At 52.1% G+C, this 16,521-nt stretch overlaps 1 protein-coding gene across 2 annotated transcripts in view; it reads left to right on the top strand.

Annotated features, from left to right (window-relative positions):
• Positions 1 to 4,127: 4,127 nt before the first annotated feature.
• DPYSL3 (dihydropyrimidinase like 3) overlaps positions 4,128 to 16,521 on the top strand; it is a 30,383-nt gene continuing 17,989 nt past the window's right edge. The window contains exon 1 of one of the 2 annotated variants that reach the window (XM_031598515.2): positions 4,128 to 4,444. In XM_031598515.2, the coding sequence (XP_031454375.1) occupies positions 4,154 to 4,444 (291 nt within the window). In that variant the 5' untranslated portion in view covers positions 4,128 to 4,153. Of the gene's footprint in view, positions 4,445 to 13,084; positions 13,235 to 16,521 lie in introns of those variants that run through there. The other variant, XM_031598516.2, reaches the window with a different exon arrangement.

The following is a 16,521-nucleotide window of genomic DNA, read 5'->3' as shown; positions in this document are numbered from 1 at the left end:
CTTTTCTTGTCAAGTTTGGCTCCTTCACTAACTCTGTGCTCAGCCTCAATTTTCCTAAGGCACAGGAAATGCAGTGCTGGAGGTTGCCCTGACATTGCTGCAAGAATGAATTAGCAAAGAAATCCTGTTTATCTGGCAGTCTTCTGAAACTTGAATAAATAAATAAGGACTGCAAAGTAGCACGAAACAAGATAATTAATTCAGATAATTTCATCGTTACTTGTCATGTGTGTAGTAAAGGAATGCAACCTGTAAAAATCCTGTATGAAGCACATGAGATGGAGCGATTGGTGTTTTCTTGCTGAAGGAAGGAAATGTCTTCACTCAGGACATGGCTCTCCTTTGCTTGAGCTTGTGAGCATTGGCAACAGAGGGGGCAATTGCCAGCTAAAGTCAACAGTCTATTTCCTTCCAGTAACACAACATTCCCTGAGTCAAATGAGCATTGTGGTCATATCTGCAGAGCCCAGAAAACTCCCCCCCCACCAGTGGTTCTTTCTTTAAACAGGCTGAGTAACTCCAGAAAAGGAAGCAAGAATAAAGAGCAAAGCACTAAATATTGTGAAGTTCTGTTACTTAGCTCTGTGATTCTGCTTCCCTAGCAGTCTAAAGCAAAAGTGAGGGCCAATGACGTCCATCATGTTAGTGAGACAAGGGAGACAAAGCGTGATCTTAACCTTCCAGTGCACTGAGCAGCTCCCAGGAGCACAGGAATTATGTGAGCAAGAATCCACAATATGGGACATTCCTCACTTCTTTTTAATTCCTTTCTGGTTTTGCTACACACAGAATCACATCATGTAGTGCATCTGGGAACCAGGAATCAGGAGTTCAAGTGATTCAGTGGATAATTTAAACTTCCTTTCAAACACTTAGGAGATAACTCTTGCTATATGGGCAGCCTCACTGAGAAAATGCTGGTGAAAGTTGGATCATGTGCAGTGCCTCTCCCTGGCTGCTCAGCGATTGGGCAGTTGTTATTGGAGCCTGTGATCCCCTGCCCAGGTGCTAGCAGGAAACCCAGCTGGTGCTCTTGCAGCACATGAGTAACAACAAAGGAAATCAATAAAGAGGCTGGGTGTACAAGGCACACCCCAGACAGGGCGATTATGTCCCATCGCATTAACTAATCCTTTTGCAGAAGGATTTGGCTAAAGGACGTTTCCAGCAAGGCTGCACCATTCCCCCATTCATAACTACTATGGTTCACCCTGTGATGCGCCTCATTTCCATTTCTGAGTGCTGCTTGATAGAAACAGTTCATATTCAGCTAGACAGACACAGTGTCATTGAACATAAATTTAGAAGTTTGACCACAGAACATAATTCCCTATAAAATACATGCTGTTCCCCAAATCAGATTATCCTATTTCTTTTATTCCAAGATATGATCATCAACAACCATCGGGAAGGCTCAGTCAGACTCCTGAAAATCTTGTTCTATGTCAAGAAATGAATGCAGTCATTAAGCCAGAGAAATGCGCTTGGGGCTGATACCTTGGTTCTAGCAGGTCCTGTGGCAGCACCCAAGGACATGTGTTCAGATGCCTGCCATCTGCACCCTCCTGGGCTCGGGCTGGGAAGGCAGCCTTGTCATGGAATCCCCTTCTTGATGTGTATTTCCTGCCCACTTTGCATAGACAACAACGGGAGATCAGGTTTGCCAGCAGGATTTGAAGACACTCCACTCATGACTATGTGAAAAGCACTTTGCCAGCTGGCATATAAACATATGATTTGAAGAAATCACGCTTAATTACAGAGGACAAACATCTTGTCATCGTGCAGTTAAGCTTCAAATCTGATCTGCAGACACAAATAAATAAATATGCATTCTTCTGGGCTCAAAAGCAACGCCACTGCATTGACACTGAACCCAAGCCTCCGTTTCCATAGTAGTTTTGCACAAATGGTCTTATAACACCTAACAAAAAGATCACTTAATAGTGAATGGTAATTTGATGTAAAAATACTGCTGTAAAAGGCAGAGAAATAAAACCAAGAATTGGCTTTTATACAGTGAATAATTTCCTTTAATGGTTGGATTTTAAGACCTCAACTATTTCAAACAGCCTCCATACTCCTTTACCAGCACAAACAACTTCAATGCAGTAATTTTTGCTGCAAAGTACTAGGAAGAATAAACATAAGAACCAAGATTTAAATAAATATTTCTGCTAAAGCACAGTGCTGAAACTTTTGCACATTTGCAGAATCAGACAAAGGCCAGGCCCTGTTCCAAGGAATTTTCCTTCTCTGTACACAGCCATAAGGAGGGGTCCCTGCCCAAACAAGGGCTTTATACTTCCACCCCTGAGCACGGGGCTGAGAACACACATTTTGTCCCAAGGAAGGGTCATTTCCTCAAGAGCTCTGACCTGGCAGGGGTCTGCCTGCTGCCTGGAGCTGCTCTGCAGGGAGAGAGCAGCAGTTGTGTCACATCCCCCGCTGCTGGGGCAGAAGCTGGCCCAGTTTTCAGTGTGTGCTCAGCAGACCTCGCTTGCAGCACGAAGAAGATAAATTCATGCATGTCCTTCTCTGAGGCAGAAACCCACTGAGCAGCGCTTCCCGTGCAGCAGTTTGGGCAGTGCCAGCAATCTCCCCAGCAAGCAGCTGGTTACAATTGGAAAGCCTGTGCTGTAGTCGAGGAAACTGCAGCAAACTTATTCAGATGTCTGACGGGTGCTTCCTTCCTCTGCTACCAGCACCTGTGTGTTAAAAGTAACTCGTGCAACTTTACTGACACACAATGCTTATAAATATTTATATCTAGTGAGCCCTTTCTTCTCCTAGCCCTTTGGACCTGAATAATTAGTCAAAAATTTAAGGTCCTGAAAATTGTTCTGCTTAGGTGGGGAAAAAAGGACAGAGTCAGTTGTTCTGGTACATACCCAGAAACAAATGCAGGCTGCTTCCCAGGGCACAAAAGGAAGGAAACAATTCAAAATCATTTCCCTTCACTTCAAGCCTGTGTTAGCCAGCACCCACAAACTGCCTCTCCTACCATCACTGTGGGGTCATTGTTCTCTGTGATGGGGTAAGGCTCCATGGAAACTTCCCTATGTGAGAACCAGCAATCCTTGCAGGACTGGCAGACAATGGCTTTCTTTCTCAAAAATGTTGGAAAACGACATCTCATAATCAACAACATCTCGTAACACAAGTAGGGGATGTGAGAAATTACTTTGAAGGATATTAAGCCCAGGTATGATGTACAAATGTTCTGTATGACAAAAAATAAGTACTTGGAAAAATAATTTTAAATCAAAACTCTGGTTTTGCTGCTATGTGATGAATTTAACAGGCTCAGTTAAATATCAATTTGCATATTTAAAACTCAGCCTTGCCTCTCTGTCTTTCAGATCTCCCGTGCTTTTGAAAATGAAGTTGCAATGGAAATCTCAAAGTTTAAATTAGCCAAAACGTGCAGCTCAAATGCTGGCTGTATTTGCATGACAGTTTCTGCAGCAGATATTGCTTGCATCTGTAAGATATGGATGACAACGTGCTCCTGCAGTCACTGCAGACGTGAGTGCAATGAATACCGCCTTGCGCCTGTGACAAGCGCCCGCTTTTCCGTAAAGTCAGAAGCTCACCAAAGTGTCGCCTGTGTGAGTCGCGCTCAGCGCTCGAGCCTATTCGTCGGGAGCGAGCCCTAGTGAACGCTGCCAGCAAAACCAGCAGCGGGATGGGCACTGAGTTTCCACCGTGGATTCCCTGTTCCGTCGCTGCGCAGAGGCCGGAGATGCGCCCGCGTGCGGACACGTCGCACCGCCGCCCAGCGCCCTGACCGGCCCGCGGACGCGGCAGCGGCGGGAGCGGAGGGTCGGGACGCATCGCCGGGCAGCGCGGCTGCACGCGCCCCGTCAGCCGCCCGCCGCTCAACTTAGCGCCCGCCGCTCGGCAGACGCTCTCCAGGAAAGCCGCACCGGGGCCGCCCGCACCTCCAGCGCCCCGCCGGCCCCGCTCTCCGCTCCCGTCCCCGCGGGCGACGGCACCGCGGCCCCGCGCCGCCCGCAGCCGGCCCGCCCAGTCGAGCGGCCCCCGCGCCTGCCCCTGGGGCCGCCCCGCTCCCGCCCGTTCCCCGCCCCGCCGGGAAGCCCCCGCCCCGGCCCCGGCCGCGGCCCCTTCCCCGGCGGCGAGGCGGGCGGGCATGGCGGCTGGCGGGCGGCGCGGCAGCGATGAGCTGCCGGTATACCTGGCGCGGCCGGGCACGGCGGCCGTACCCCGGCAGAAACGCGGCGGCCTCTTCTGCAGCGTCGAGGGCGCCTTCGAGAGCAAGACCCTGGACTTCGGCGCGCTGCGCGTCGGGCAGCGCCGTGCCACGCCGTCCGCCCCCCGCCCCGAACCGGACCCCGCCGCCGTCCCGGACCCCGACCCCGGGGAGGTCCGCGCCGCCGCGGACAAGGAGCGGCTGCAGAACCTGTCCCCCGACGACGATAAGGTACGGGCCGGTCGGCGGAAGCTTGTCCCGGTGCGGGCCGGGAGCTCTTCTCGGCGGCGGGGCGGCAGAAGGCGCCGCTGCTTTTCTCCGTCCTGGCGGCGGTAACTCGCGGCGAAGTTTGTTCTCAGCTGCCGCTGCGGCTCGCGCTGTTGCTTTCTCTGGTTTACCAGGGGGAGGATCTGCAGTTCTTCCCGGTCTTCCTTAAAGGAAGGAAAGAAGGCTTTCCTGTTATCTTCCAACGCACAAAGCTCCTCTCTGTGAATTGGGATGTCAGTGATTTTTGGAAATACAACCAAAAGATCCACACCCCATTACCAAGAATGGTAAAGCTGAGCGTTAGAGTAGCTGACTCTTTCTATTACGGTTGCTCTTTTTATACTTTAATGAATGGACATCCTCTTCTCCCATCCCCAGAAAAGGGATTTTAGAGTTACTCTTTGGAGTAACTGCAGCCCAGCCCCGATCTCACTGTGACACAAAAGCCAGGGACCTCATGCTGACCTGGAAGTGGCACCTTTGAAGGGCAGCATCAGGCACAACGTTTCTAAACTCGTGCTAAATTCATATGAACAAATAAATTCTCCTCTATCTTAGCAGCACGGATTCTTCAGCTTGAGGTCACTTTTTTGGCCATAATATGCCGTATACACCAGTGTGAGTTTAGCAGGAGGATTTTTAACTTTATAGTGTTGAGTAAGCAATTCATTTAGAATTTCAGTGGATCTGGTGCTCACATACATATGTGAAGCAGGTAAGGCTGCAGGCTGGCCTGCTGCTCAGTGAGTTCGGGGGTGAAAATTTGCAGTAAACAGTGGTCATAAGGGTGTTTTCAAGGGTGAACAGAGCAAATAAATAAGGCCCGTTTTTAAAACTGGAAACAAAAATCACTAAGCTCAACAGCAAGAGGGCAGCTTAGCCTGAAGAAGTGATGTGGTGATGTTGGGGTTCTGCAGAAACACCATCTTGTGTCCAGAGTGCAACCACTGATAAAGGTCCCTTCTGGTCTGGAGTACTGAGCTCATCTGGAGCCCAGCAGCGGTGTGCGATGACTTGGCCTGTATTGGTGTTCGGGAGAAACATCCAGCTCTTCTCAAGGTCTGCTGTGTTCTGTATGAGCTTCTAGCTTGGCAGCTGGATGCTTAGAGCTTTCTTCATTGTGCTTTCATTTCTTTAGCCTCTGCTTTCAGGTTTCTTACTGGCATACTGGTTGTTCCTGCTCTTGCAGTTTGCTCCTTGTACAGAGTCAGGAGCAAACTTGATGCTGCTCCCGTCAGTGCTAGCCTTGTCTGAATGGTTTGATTAGCAGACCACTGAAATAACATTAAGCTGATGCTTGTTGAAAAAGAAGCGGAAATTTGCAGTAGCCTGTCTGTGGGCTTTTCTCCAAGCTTTTCATTAATAAGCTGTACCAATATTTGGAGCAGTTTCATTCCCTTTTAAGGTTTTGTTTAGACCCTTCTACCAGAATTTTGTAGTTGAGATTTCCCATCAACAACTCTTTATGGTGTTTTCTGCTCCCAGATTTCTTCCTCTGAAGCCTCCCATTTGATAAGCATCAGCAACCAGGCCCTTTTTATCTACACTTCTTGTCTGAGAGGGTGGGAAGCTTCACATGTAAGTGTTCTTGTTACAGCATGGTCAGAAAGAATCATATGACTTCCTTCTACAACTTCCAAGTTCAGGAGTGCCCCAGAGCACAGCAGCCCCAATGGGAAGGGCCCCTCTGGCATGCTGACCCCCCGCTATGGCAGGTTAGTGTGTGCAGTCACAAAGAGTTTGCTTGTGTTGAACTCTTTGAAGATTCAGAGCACACAAAGACTCCTTTGTCGAGATAAATTAAACTTCTTTGAATAATTTCAAGATTAAGAAACAGAAAGAAAGGTTAAGTGATCTACCCTTGACCAAGCAACTGTTCGTTAGAAAAGCTGAGAGTGAAGGACTCACTCGTGCAGTGGGCAGCAGATAGGGGTGTATCAGATAATTTTTCAGTGAACGTTTTCTTGGAGAAGGAGGGAAGGAGGCAGTGAAATCATTCCACTGTACTACTGCAAAGGCAGCCAGGTGCCTGCCTATGCTTTGTCAGTGGGAGTCTGAGCTCTGCTAGTTGATGTGGGGACTGTGAGAGTGAGCACTCCTCCAAGCTGGAGGTGGCTGAGCCGGGCAGTGGCGCAGAGGCTCTGAGCGCCTGCACAGCTTTCTGTGCTGGCCCACTCCCAGTGCCGGTGGGTGGGGGCTGTGCCTGGGGACTGCTCTCTGCTACGTGCAGGAGACCACCCCAGATGTGGGACCTGCTGCATCAGGGTTGTTGTTGCAGAACGCTCAAGTTTTGGAGGAACAGCACGTTGTTCTGGAGCATTGCGGGGACCTCATTTAACAAGTGGAATTGAGCTCAGCGCAGGTGTCCGTCAGTAATACTCTATGTTGACTCTGCCTTTGTGAAGTTCCATGCAGTTTTTCTCAAGTATTGCCATGGTTTTTATCTACCTGAGTGGACTGCATGATGTATTTTACTATACTGAAGTCAGGGGAAGTTTCTCTGGAACTCACAGACAGCATCCTCTGAATTCCTGTGGTGAGGGCATTCCCTGGGCACTGACAACAGATAAATGCACCCTGCACGTCTCTGTTGGGCACCTGCAGGGGCTGTGAGGGGTGGAGAACTGAACATGGAGCATCTCCTCAGTGCCTGGTGCCTAGGATGGTAAGGAGCAGCCTGTGGCAGCGCCCTGCATGAGCTGCCCTTCCTGCTGCTCGGTGTACAGGGCTCTTACCCTTCCATCCTTTTGCTCGGTAACATGGGCGGGGAGCACTTGGCTTGTTATGCTTACCCCAGTCTTCTCATCCCATCCTGCTGTGTGGTTCTGCAGTGAAGTTGTCATTTCCAAGGCAACTGGCTGTGGGCCCACAAACTGGGGATTACCGCTTCCCCACAGGCTGAGGCTGCTCCGGGCAGCGTGAGGAAGGGTCCAGCTTCTTCCTGGCTGAGCTGGAGCTGACAGGCCCTGCCCTGCAGTTGTGTGGCACCGCTCGGGCTGTAGGTGACAGAGCTCAGAGTGAGGCAGAGGGCTGCTGCTGATGCAGAAAGAAGCTGAAGCTAACTCTGTTCGCTGTTAGTTTTTCTGACACTCCTAACATTTGCTATGACTTCAGCATCCAGAATTTGTTTCCACTGCCAGTAATTTATAGCAGAGACACCAATCCAAGAGTAATCTTTTCCTTACCAGCAAATTGAGTGGGATCAAGAAATTGCAGTTGTGCACAGCCATTCAGAACAGTTTAAAATCTTGCATTTATGCTGAGGATCATAAAGCACTTTGATGGCATTGATTCATAACCTCTGTATCACCACTGTCAAGATTGCAGAGGAAAGATTTTTGATTTCCCCCCTTTTTTTTCTTTTTTTTTTTTTTTAATTTTTGTGGTTCTATAAGAATCCAGCTCAGCCTGACTGTCCAAGGCTGCTGGGCCAGCCAGGCCTGCGTGGCATCAGTTATGTGTGAAACCCACAGGGTTCACTGTGATCGCTCTGAATGTGAGCTTCTCCCTTCCTCACCCTGCTCATTCCTGCCCTTCTGTCCCTGGCTTCCTGGGCAAACTTGCCTTGCCCATTGCAAATGGCATCAAAGCAAGCAGCTTTTAGAGTCGTGGAATAGAGTTGTAGAATGATTTGGGCTGGAAGGGAGCTAACGATGACCTAGTGCCAACCTGTTCTAGATGGGGTTGCCCGAAGCCCCATCCAAGCTGGCCTTGAACAATTCCAGGCCTGGGGCAGCTGACAAGCCCCGTTTCTGGCAGAAACAGTGTGAGGTCTGAAAGAGCATCTCATCTGTGCTCTGCAGAAGTGGTCTGAGTGAGTGCAGAGCTGGTCACTGGCAGCCCTAATCCCGAGGAGAACCACCACACAGACCACTTAGATCCATGCTTCTTCTGATGCTTGATTTCAAGCACAAGTTTTCCTCCTCCATTGCAGAGAGATGGGGAATCATTGCAGAGAGATGGGGAATGCTGCTTTTTCTGGGCACAAGCAGTTGCTACGATGACCGGAGGAAACAGGAGGAAGAAACAAAACTCAAACATGCCGGCATTCTTCCTGGAGACGAGGCAGAGGAGCTGGAAAATACAGCAGTACTTTGGCTGGCTCTGCTGGGCTGACTCCTGGCTGTAGGTTCAGTCCAGCAGCTCTCATGGTTCTGCTGGGAACGGCCGAATGCCATTTTACAGCAGGCGGGTTTGGATGCAGTGGTGGATCTTCCCGTTTAGCTGAGGGGGAGCAGGAGCCAGGCTGAGCGGAGCACCCGGGCCTTCCTTCTGTTCCCTGCTCTGCGCAGGACTGCGATGGCGACCTGCGACCCGGGGCAGCGCCCGGTGCCCCCTGGTGCTCTCCACATCCCGGCTCTGTGCCGAGTGAGACGTGCCCGCGTGTGCGGCTGCGGGGTGGGGGCTGTCGCAGTGCCCTCCGGCCACCACTGCGCTCTCCGAGCTGCAGGACGGGCCCGCGGCTTGCAGCCTGCGGGGAGCGGAGCGCCGAGGGGATGGCCCCGCTCTCTGCTGACACCCAGCGGCAGCAGCACCGGGCATCTCTGCGGTCGGGGAGCCGGGAGAAGGGCAATTCTTCTGGCCGAGAACCAAATCTCGGTCTGGGCGACCCGCATTGTTGCCCTGCAAACGTGGCTGTATGCTGAATTCTTTGCTGTATTGCTGCTTTTGTCCGGAATGAACCTCTGCAGTCACGTTTCAAGAACTTGTGTCCCTCTAGGCCATTTACAGGCAGGCGTTGCTGCCGTGTGCACTCGTGTCTGCAAACCTGGTGCCACCTGCTTGCTCCTGTGCTTCTGTCCCATTCCTTTTTACCTCGTGTCATTCTGCGCCTCGCTGGGCCCCAGCAGTCCGCCCTGTGTGAAGGTGTGGGAGGGGACATGGGGACAGCTCTGGCCACTGAGCCCTGGGAGGCCACGGCTGTGTCAGAGCTTTTGTGTTTGTGATCTGTCATAAACCCAAGGCATGTGTGCCACTCTGCTGCACTCTCCTCGTTTCTGTCGTGTTTCTGAAGCAAGGTGCTGCTGGCAGTGGCGCTGGGCAGGACAGTGGGGATGGCGCCTGGGCGCACAGCTGCTGGGCCAGCCCAGGGCTGCCAGCTCCTTCCCAGTCCTGCCCTCGCCTCGAGTGCACCACGAAAGGGAGGGCACTCGCTGAGTCACCCAGCTCATTGCTCTGCAGCTTCAGGCTGTAATTACATTGTAGGCTATAAGGCATCAGTCACTCATGTACAAATAGGGGTATATTCCATTTGACATGTTTAATTTCAACCTCATTTGTTTCTGGCAAAGAGAAGAAATAATTTTCCCCTCCCTTGATGCCTTCCCTGCATGCTGTTTGCTCAGGGGTGTGTGGTCCTGCTGATGTGAAGCAGGGCTGGGTCTGTCTCCTGCAATCTGGGGTCTGTTCATTTCTTAGAGGCCTGGCATGCCTGTTGGGACTGGAGGGGTTCTGGGAGGTGTTTGTGGAAGCAGTGACATCCCATTGGGTTTGCAAGTGTCAGAGCTGGCAGCTGACAGCAGGCTCACTAACAGGGTGGCAGGGCTTCTAGGGGGATTCACCATTTGTTTTCCACAGGCAGTCACAAAAGTAAGTTCATGCACTTGCAACTTTTGAAGACAGCAGTTAGATTCCACCATCGTTAAATATTTTTGAAATGTAGTTTTGCCAGTATCTAATAAATTCAAGGTGCTTTTATATTAGTTTCCCTTCTTTCCTCTGTTCCTGACCCTGCTGTACTTCAACTCAGCTGGAGGTTCAGAAGTCTTGTCTAGTTAGCTGAAGCCAAATGGCATTGGGGCTTTTCTTATGGCTTTCTGTGAAGAGTGTAGGGTAGTTCACAAACCTCTGGGTGTCCACAGCCAATGTTTTAACAGGGACAGTGTCTTGGTGTGTGTCATGGGCATGCTGGAGTCGCTGTGTTCTGGTGAACACAGGGCAGACCCTTCCAGACCTTCTGCTTTTCCAGAGCCTTGATTGTATTCTGCAAAGCATCATCTCCAACAGGCATGGAGTTGGCTCTGAAGGTTTTTGTGAATAGCACCACTGGTAAGCTCAGTCCAAATGAAAAAGGTCTTAAAATTACTCATCCTCGATGGGACTACAGAGAACTTAGTGTCACTTTGGACAGGTGATTGCAATCATATGGTAATCGAGCTGGGGTGCAGTGGCACTAATGCTTGGTGGTTTTAACATGATAGTTCCTTGAAAACATCAGCTCCTGACCTGGAAATGTCTCAGGCCATAACACTGGTTAAATTCTCTCCTTCTTTCCATTGCCAAAAACCCAGTGTGTAATCCAGCCAGGAGAAAACTAAGCTGAGTTGCTCCACTGTGGAAAAAAATGTGTCATGGTCCCCCCATGCCTTGTACAGCATGGAGGCTCCTCTGCTGCCTCCCGGCAGACCTTGCATGTCCAGAGCAAGCATCTGAGTTTCAGATTCTGTCCCATTCCTATCTGCTCCTGAGTGGGAGTTTGAAAGGCTATAGAGTTCCATGTTGCCTCTGGGAGATGATGTGAATGGTGGGAATGATCGGCAAGCTAGCATGATGGGGATAGCTAGTGAGTGTTTTCCAGTAACAGAGCCAGCGGGCTCTTTTCCCACTTTCCCCTGGCTGTAAAGTTGACCATCAGAGTTTGGGAAGGCTGGAACCAGCAGCACTGACAGCGTGCTCAGCAAATACTGGAGAGCGCTCATGCGGGGAGCTGAATCCCCCCCAGAGGTGGCCAGGTGTGCTCAGAGGTACCCCAAGGTAGTTCAGACCCTGAGAACTTGGCCGTTACGAGAGAAGAAGGGACGGTTTTATGTAAAGAACAAATATGGGAGGAAGGAGATGATGTGCATGGGGACGGGCTGTCCTGACATGAGTGGTTATATTCACTGAACCTCCGTGCCTGTGCGTGAGAGCTTCGTTGACCAAAGACATGTAGGACTGGTGAACCTATTTTCATCCTTTGCACAAGGGTTAGATCAGCAGCTTCCTGTCTTCATGGACACTCTCTGAGCACTGACAGGCCACAGTCGGATTGAGCCTGTTTCGCTGGCAGAGTCCTTGCAGTAGCGTATGGCCGTTGCTCTGCTCACACTGCTGCTGTTCCTCACCGTGCTCCTTTCACCCACCTTGGTGGTACACTAACATGTAACTACAGTTATCTCTCCCTGCGGGTGTTTTGGGGAGGTTATGAGCTCTAAGGGTATTGCCACCTTGAAGTACCTTACCAAATGGTCTGTGCTTCTTGTTGGGAATACTCTGACATGAGAGCAACACTTCGCTGACCGCACCTGAAAAAGGCCCTATGAAATCTTTTTCCATGTGGAATGTCTGGGGCCTGCTGAGGTGTGTTTGGCTGTGTATTTATGCAAGTGTCACATAGCAACCAGGAGGAAAGCACATCTCCTCAGAGGAAGGCTGTGAGGTCACTTGGTTGGCCAGCATCCAGGGGGCTGAAACTGCCTGAGTGCTGAAGGCAGCAGTGTGTGTCTGTGTCTCATCTGTCTGTAAGTGACTGATGAACTGCTGCTCTTTTTGTCCCTGACAGCACACCATGTCCCACGGTGCCACACAGTATGGGGACAGCTCTTCAATCTTCTGGAAAATAGATGTGTGGAGTTTCAGGAGGTTTGGCAAGAAGGATTGGGTGTCCTCATACCGCGGGCCCAGCCAATCTTATCTCACCAAAATCCATGACCGATTCTTGGAGCATTGCAGAACTGTAGCAGGAATGGGCAGTCTGCTGCCACGTCCCTTCCCTGCTCTCTCCTCTGTCACAGAGGCTCTGGCCCAGCCCTGCTCCGACTCCCTTTCTGGCACCTGCAGACTCCTGCAGCAGGGAATTGGGGAGGCTTTCATTCCTCCCTGTGCTCCTGGGCTGCTCTGGTGGGGGCAATGAGGGGCCAGCCGTGGGTCTGCTGAGCTGGGCAGCCCGGGGAACGTTGCAGATGCTGGTAGTGGTGGTAAACTGTGGAGAAGCTGCTGACTCACTTTAAGCAGGTGAACGTTTGTCAGATTTAGAAGAAATATGTATCCAGTCTGACTTTGTAAGTCAGAATGATGGCAGTTTTTGTAACACAGAGGTCCGTAGTACTGCCAGTGCTGGCGGTGTTTACAGTGGGCACCTGGCTCTTGGAGTCGTGTGTGTAATGCATTGTAGGGTTTGTCGTCGTTGTTTTTGTTATAATGTTTTTGATTCTCGAGCTTTTGAAAAAACAAAAATTGAAGGTGATTTTTGGTGCCCCATTTGTACCAAGTAGGCTACTTTTTAGGAATCTCCTTACTATTATTACAAAGGGACCGTTTAGCTCTTAAGGAACCCCGTTCGTGGCCAGCTCCGCTGGTTGCTGTCTCTGCAGGCAGGACCCGGGCACAGAGTTAGCATTGAGCAGAGTGGCCGCGCTGCCCAACCTCAGCGACCCGAACCTGGGACATCCCAGGAGGGGGGGACCGGGCTGAGCCCAGCGCGTTGCCCGGCGCCGGCCGAGTCGCGTCGGGCGTGCGGAGCCCGGTGCGGTGCGCGGCGAGCCCCGCTGGGCGCCCGGTGAGCGGTGCCGGTGCGGGGGCGCCCCCTGGCGGCGCTGCGGGCGGCGCGGGGCGGGGCGGGGCGGGCCGGGCTCCCGTCCCCGGTGGCGGCGGGCACGGTGGGCGCGGCGCGGTGCTGCCTTTGTGCGGAGCGGAGAGGAGCGGAGGGCAGCGCACAGCGGCGGGCAGCGTAGCGCCATGTCCTACCAGGGCAAGAAGAACATCCCGCGTATCACGGTGGGGCTGAGCGCCTCGGCGCCGCCGGTGCCGTCGTCCCTTTGTGCGGTCGGGGACGCGGGCGGCGGGGGTGATGCGGGGAAGGGAGAGCCCCGCGCCGAGGGCCGGGGAGGCGGCGCGCAGACAAAGAGCCGCCGCCAGCGCAGGTGTCCGCGCCAGGCAGGGCCGCGCCGAGCACAGCTCCGGTGGAGCCTCCGCGGCGGACGGTGCCGATGACCGCTGCCGGGCAGCGCCCGCGGGTCCGGCCCGGCAGCAGCCCGGGAGCTGCCTCTGTCCTCTCGTCGAATCGCGGCACCGGGCGGGAGCGGCCAGCGGTCCGGGCTCAGCCGTCGCGTTCCGCGCGGCTCCGTCCCGAGCGGGGCTGCGGACGCGGGAGGTGCCGGCCGGGCGCGGGCTCTGCGGGCGGCCGCTCCCCGTGGGCAGCGCGGCGGGGTCCCGCCTGGCGGCGGCAGCGGCACCGGGCCGTGAGCGCGGACCCTCCGCGCCGTTTCCCGTTGTCCTCAGCGGTGCGCGGCCGGAGCGCAGGTGGGGTGGGCGAGCAGAGAGCCGGGCGGGGCCGCGGCGCGGCTGGTGCGTTTGTGTCCGTGGTCTGCGCGATGCTCGCTGTGCTGGCAGGCGCTGCGCTGGATTCTGAGCCCGTCGGCTTTCTCGCCGCGTCAGGTGCAGCGGTCCCTACTGCTGGTGCAGTAGAGCAAGGGACCGCACCTATTATGAACGCGGCGCGTTTGTGCCACCACCCAGCGAGAAGAAAGGCGGCTGACATGTTTCCTTTGAAGCTGTGGGCAGTCCAGCTGCACCGGCGTCGCAGTGGTGCCTGTCCGTGCTGATTTCTCTGTCAGGTTTTCATGCTCTGATCCGTCTCATGCCTTCCTCCGTGGGGTGCAGCTGCTTTCCCCCCTGCCCTCCTTAGAGGAGCCATGTGGGGATTTCTTTTTGGGAAGCGAAGAGGTCTTTCATCTTTTGTTGGTGGCTTTCTGCCTACTTTGTATTGCCCGTTTTTCCTCCTGAGGATGGCTTTGGCCTCTTGAAGAAAAAGGATAGAGCAGAGTTTCATTATTCTTTTTAATGTACAGGTGTGAACAGATTGCTCCCAAAGAAGCACAGCTGCTATAAAGAGAAATTCTTTTGTCAGTACAGATTCTCCACCCTTTTCACAAATCGTTTTTTCTGTATCCCAGACCACAGTGACCAGAACTTTGCTGTTGCAGGTGGGATTTCATGCATTCTCTGGGGTTTGTTCTACAAGGAAGGTGCAGTCCACCTTACAGGTGTAAATATGTGGGTATGTGAGGCTGGATCCTGATCCTCTGGAATCCAGCAAGGACTTTCTCACTGCAGTGGTGACAAAGCCTCACAATTTGCTTTATTTCTCTCTGTTAAATCCTCCCCTCAGCCTTTTGAAGCTTGAATTTCTGTGAGCGAATGGCATCTTTGAAGCTGGCACCACAGGTAGTTCTCTCCTGTGACTTAAGCGGCTTGGTGATGGCCCCCTGGCACTTCCCCTGAAATTTGGGTCAAGTGGCCATACGTCCTGAACACTGCTTCGAGGTGCAGAGTAAGCAATGAAGTAGTCATGGACTGGGTGGTCTTCTCTCTCATAATAGTGTGGCGTAAAGAAAGTCTCAGCTATGGTGGCTTCTCTGGAAGAAAGGCACTGCAGTTGCTTTATGCAGACTGTGCCTCCCCTGGGCATGATTTCACTTGTTTGTTCTTCTTCCCTATATTTCCATCTCAGGGGCTGTTATTGCCTGTCAGGATGCATAGCGTCGGCTAAGCTGTGCTTGTTAGAAGAGGCTGTGTTGTGCCATTAGGATGGGGGATAGCTCAGGGACCTTTCCACAACTGAAAGCTCTTAGAAGTGCCTTGTGCTGGCAGTAGCTCACCTGTAGGTCTCAAACTAATAGCACTGCTGAGCCTGCAGAGTAGTGCTTTCACTGCCTGTTGCCCCAGGATCAGGCAGACTTGACTTTTTTCAGGTACTGGAAATCAGAGTGGTTTTACTTCCTGGCAACTATTGTTTAAACTGTCTTGTGCAATTCTGGAGATGCACAATGCTCCCGTCCTATTTCTTCTTATACTCAGCAGTGTTACTGTCACAACTGGAGGCTATTTTCTGACAGTGATCTGTGGAAAAAACAGTGTTTTTCTGATGGATCAGTTTGAAAGAGTGAGGGGTGCATTTGTTTGCGTGGGGTAAATTGGTGTGAAATTATTCCCAACCTGAACTGGAAGAGCCTGATGAAGGTGACACGTGACAGCGTTACGAGCGAACTGTGGCCATTGAAAGGAGGGTTGGAAGTCTGGGCACGTGTGTTGGTGGGGGATTAAAAAATGGAGAGGAGGGGGGAGGATAATGAAATATTTGGGCTTTCTCAGTGCCTGCTTCATCAGCTCAAGAGCTCTTCACTGCAGCTCACGTTGCACACTGTGCATCAGGCTCCAGTAGTTTCAGTGCTACTGTCCAGATGTGTGCCGATGCTGTGGCACTGAGCTCGGGAGTCGTTCCAAACCTTCTGCATGTTTATTAGCTCCCCCCACCCTGGCACAATCAAAATATTTCCTTTCCTTCTCTTGACAGTATGTTTTCCTATCCCTGCAGAAAAAGAAGTAGAGGGTCAAAGAGGGGAAATGCCTTACCATAGTCTCACAGAATAGCTATCAGTGGAACTGTTGGTTGGAACAAAGTATTCTGGTCTTTTTGTTTTGGTTACCAAAGCCTTTTCTATCCCAGATGGTCTGGAGTTCCCATATCTCCTCATGGTATGGGCTGTGCTCACTCCTTTCAGCCATCTCATCACAGCCCACAGGCAGCATCTCTGCGATGTCTGCAGCCTCTCTGGAAATAAAGAGGTTTGCACAAGGCTGGTTGGCATCTTGCGTGGGGAGAAAAGCCTCAGTTACCAACTGGGCAGTTCTGTTTCTCACCTGGCCATAAGTGTTGAGAAAAAAGGAGTTAGTTCATGGCTCTGCTGGCACTGCCATTCCAGCCTGAGGCTTTCCAACACTCTTGTATAGTCCCTTAATAAGAACACATTTAGCTCCTGTCACACCTTTGCAATTAGTGTCTATTCTTTTTCAAGGGAAAGAGCAGTACAGCCATGCACCTGCTTCTGTGCTACCCTAACGATGCCCTTGTGCTTAGTTAGTGAGGTGAGCAGTGCTCTTGGCTGGATCCAGCATCCCTGTGGAAGCAGCTGCCTTCCTTTCCTGCTACACATCACACCAAGAGATTTTAAGAAGCCTCCTGATACTTCAGGATCTCAAATAGCCAGATGATGCTTAAGAGC

The sequence above is a fragment of the Phasianus colchicus genome, chromosome 15, assembly GCF_987193195.1.
Source record: "Phasianus colchicus chromosome 15, bPhaCol1.hap1.1, whole genome shotgun sequence".
Taxonomy (NCBI): domain Eukaryota; kingdom Metazoa; phylum Chordata; class Aves; order Galliformes; family Phasianidae; genus Phasianus; species Phasianus colchicus.
This window is presented reverse-complemented; position numbering and strand designations above follow the sequence as displayed.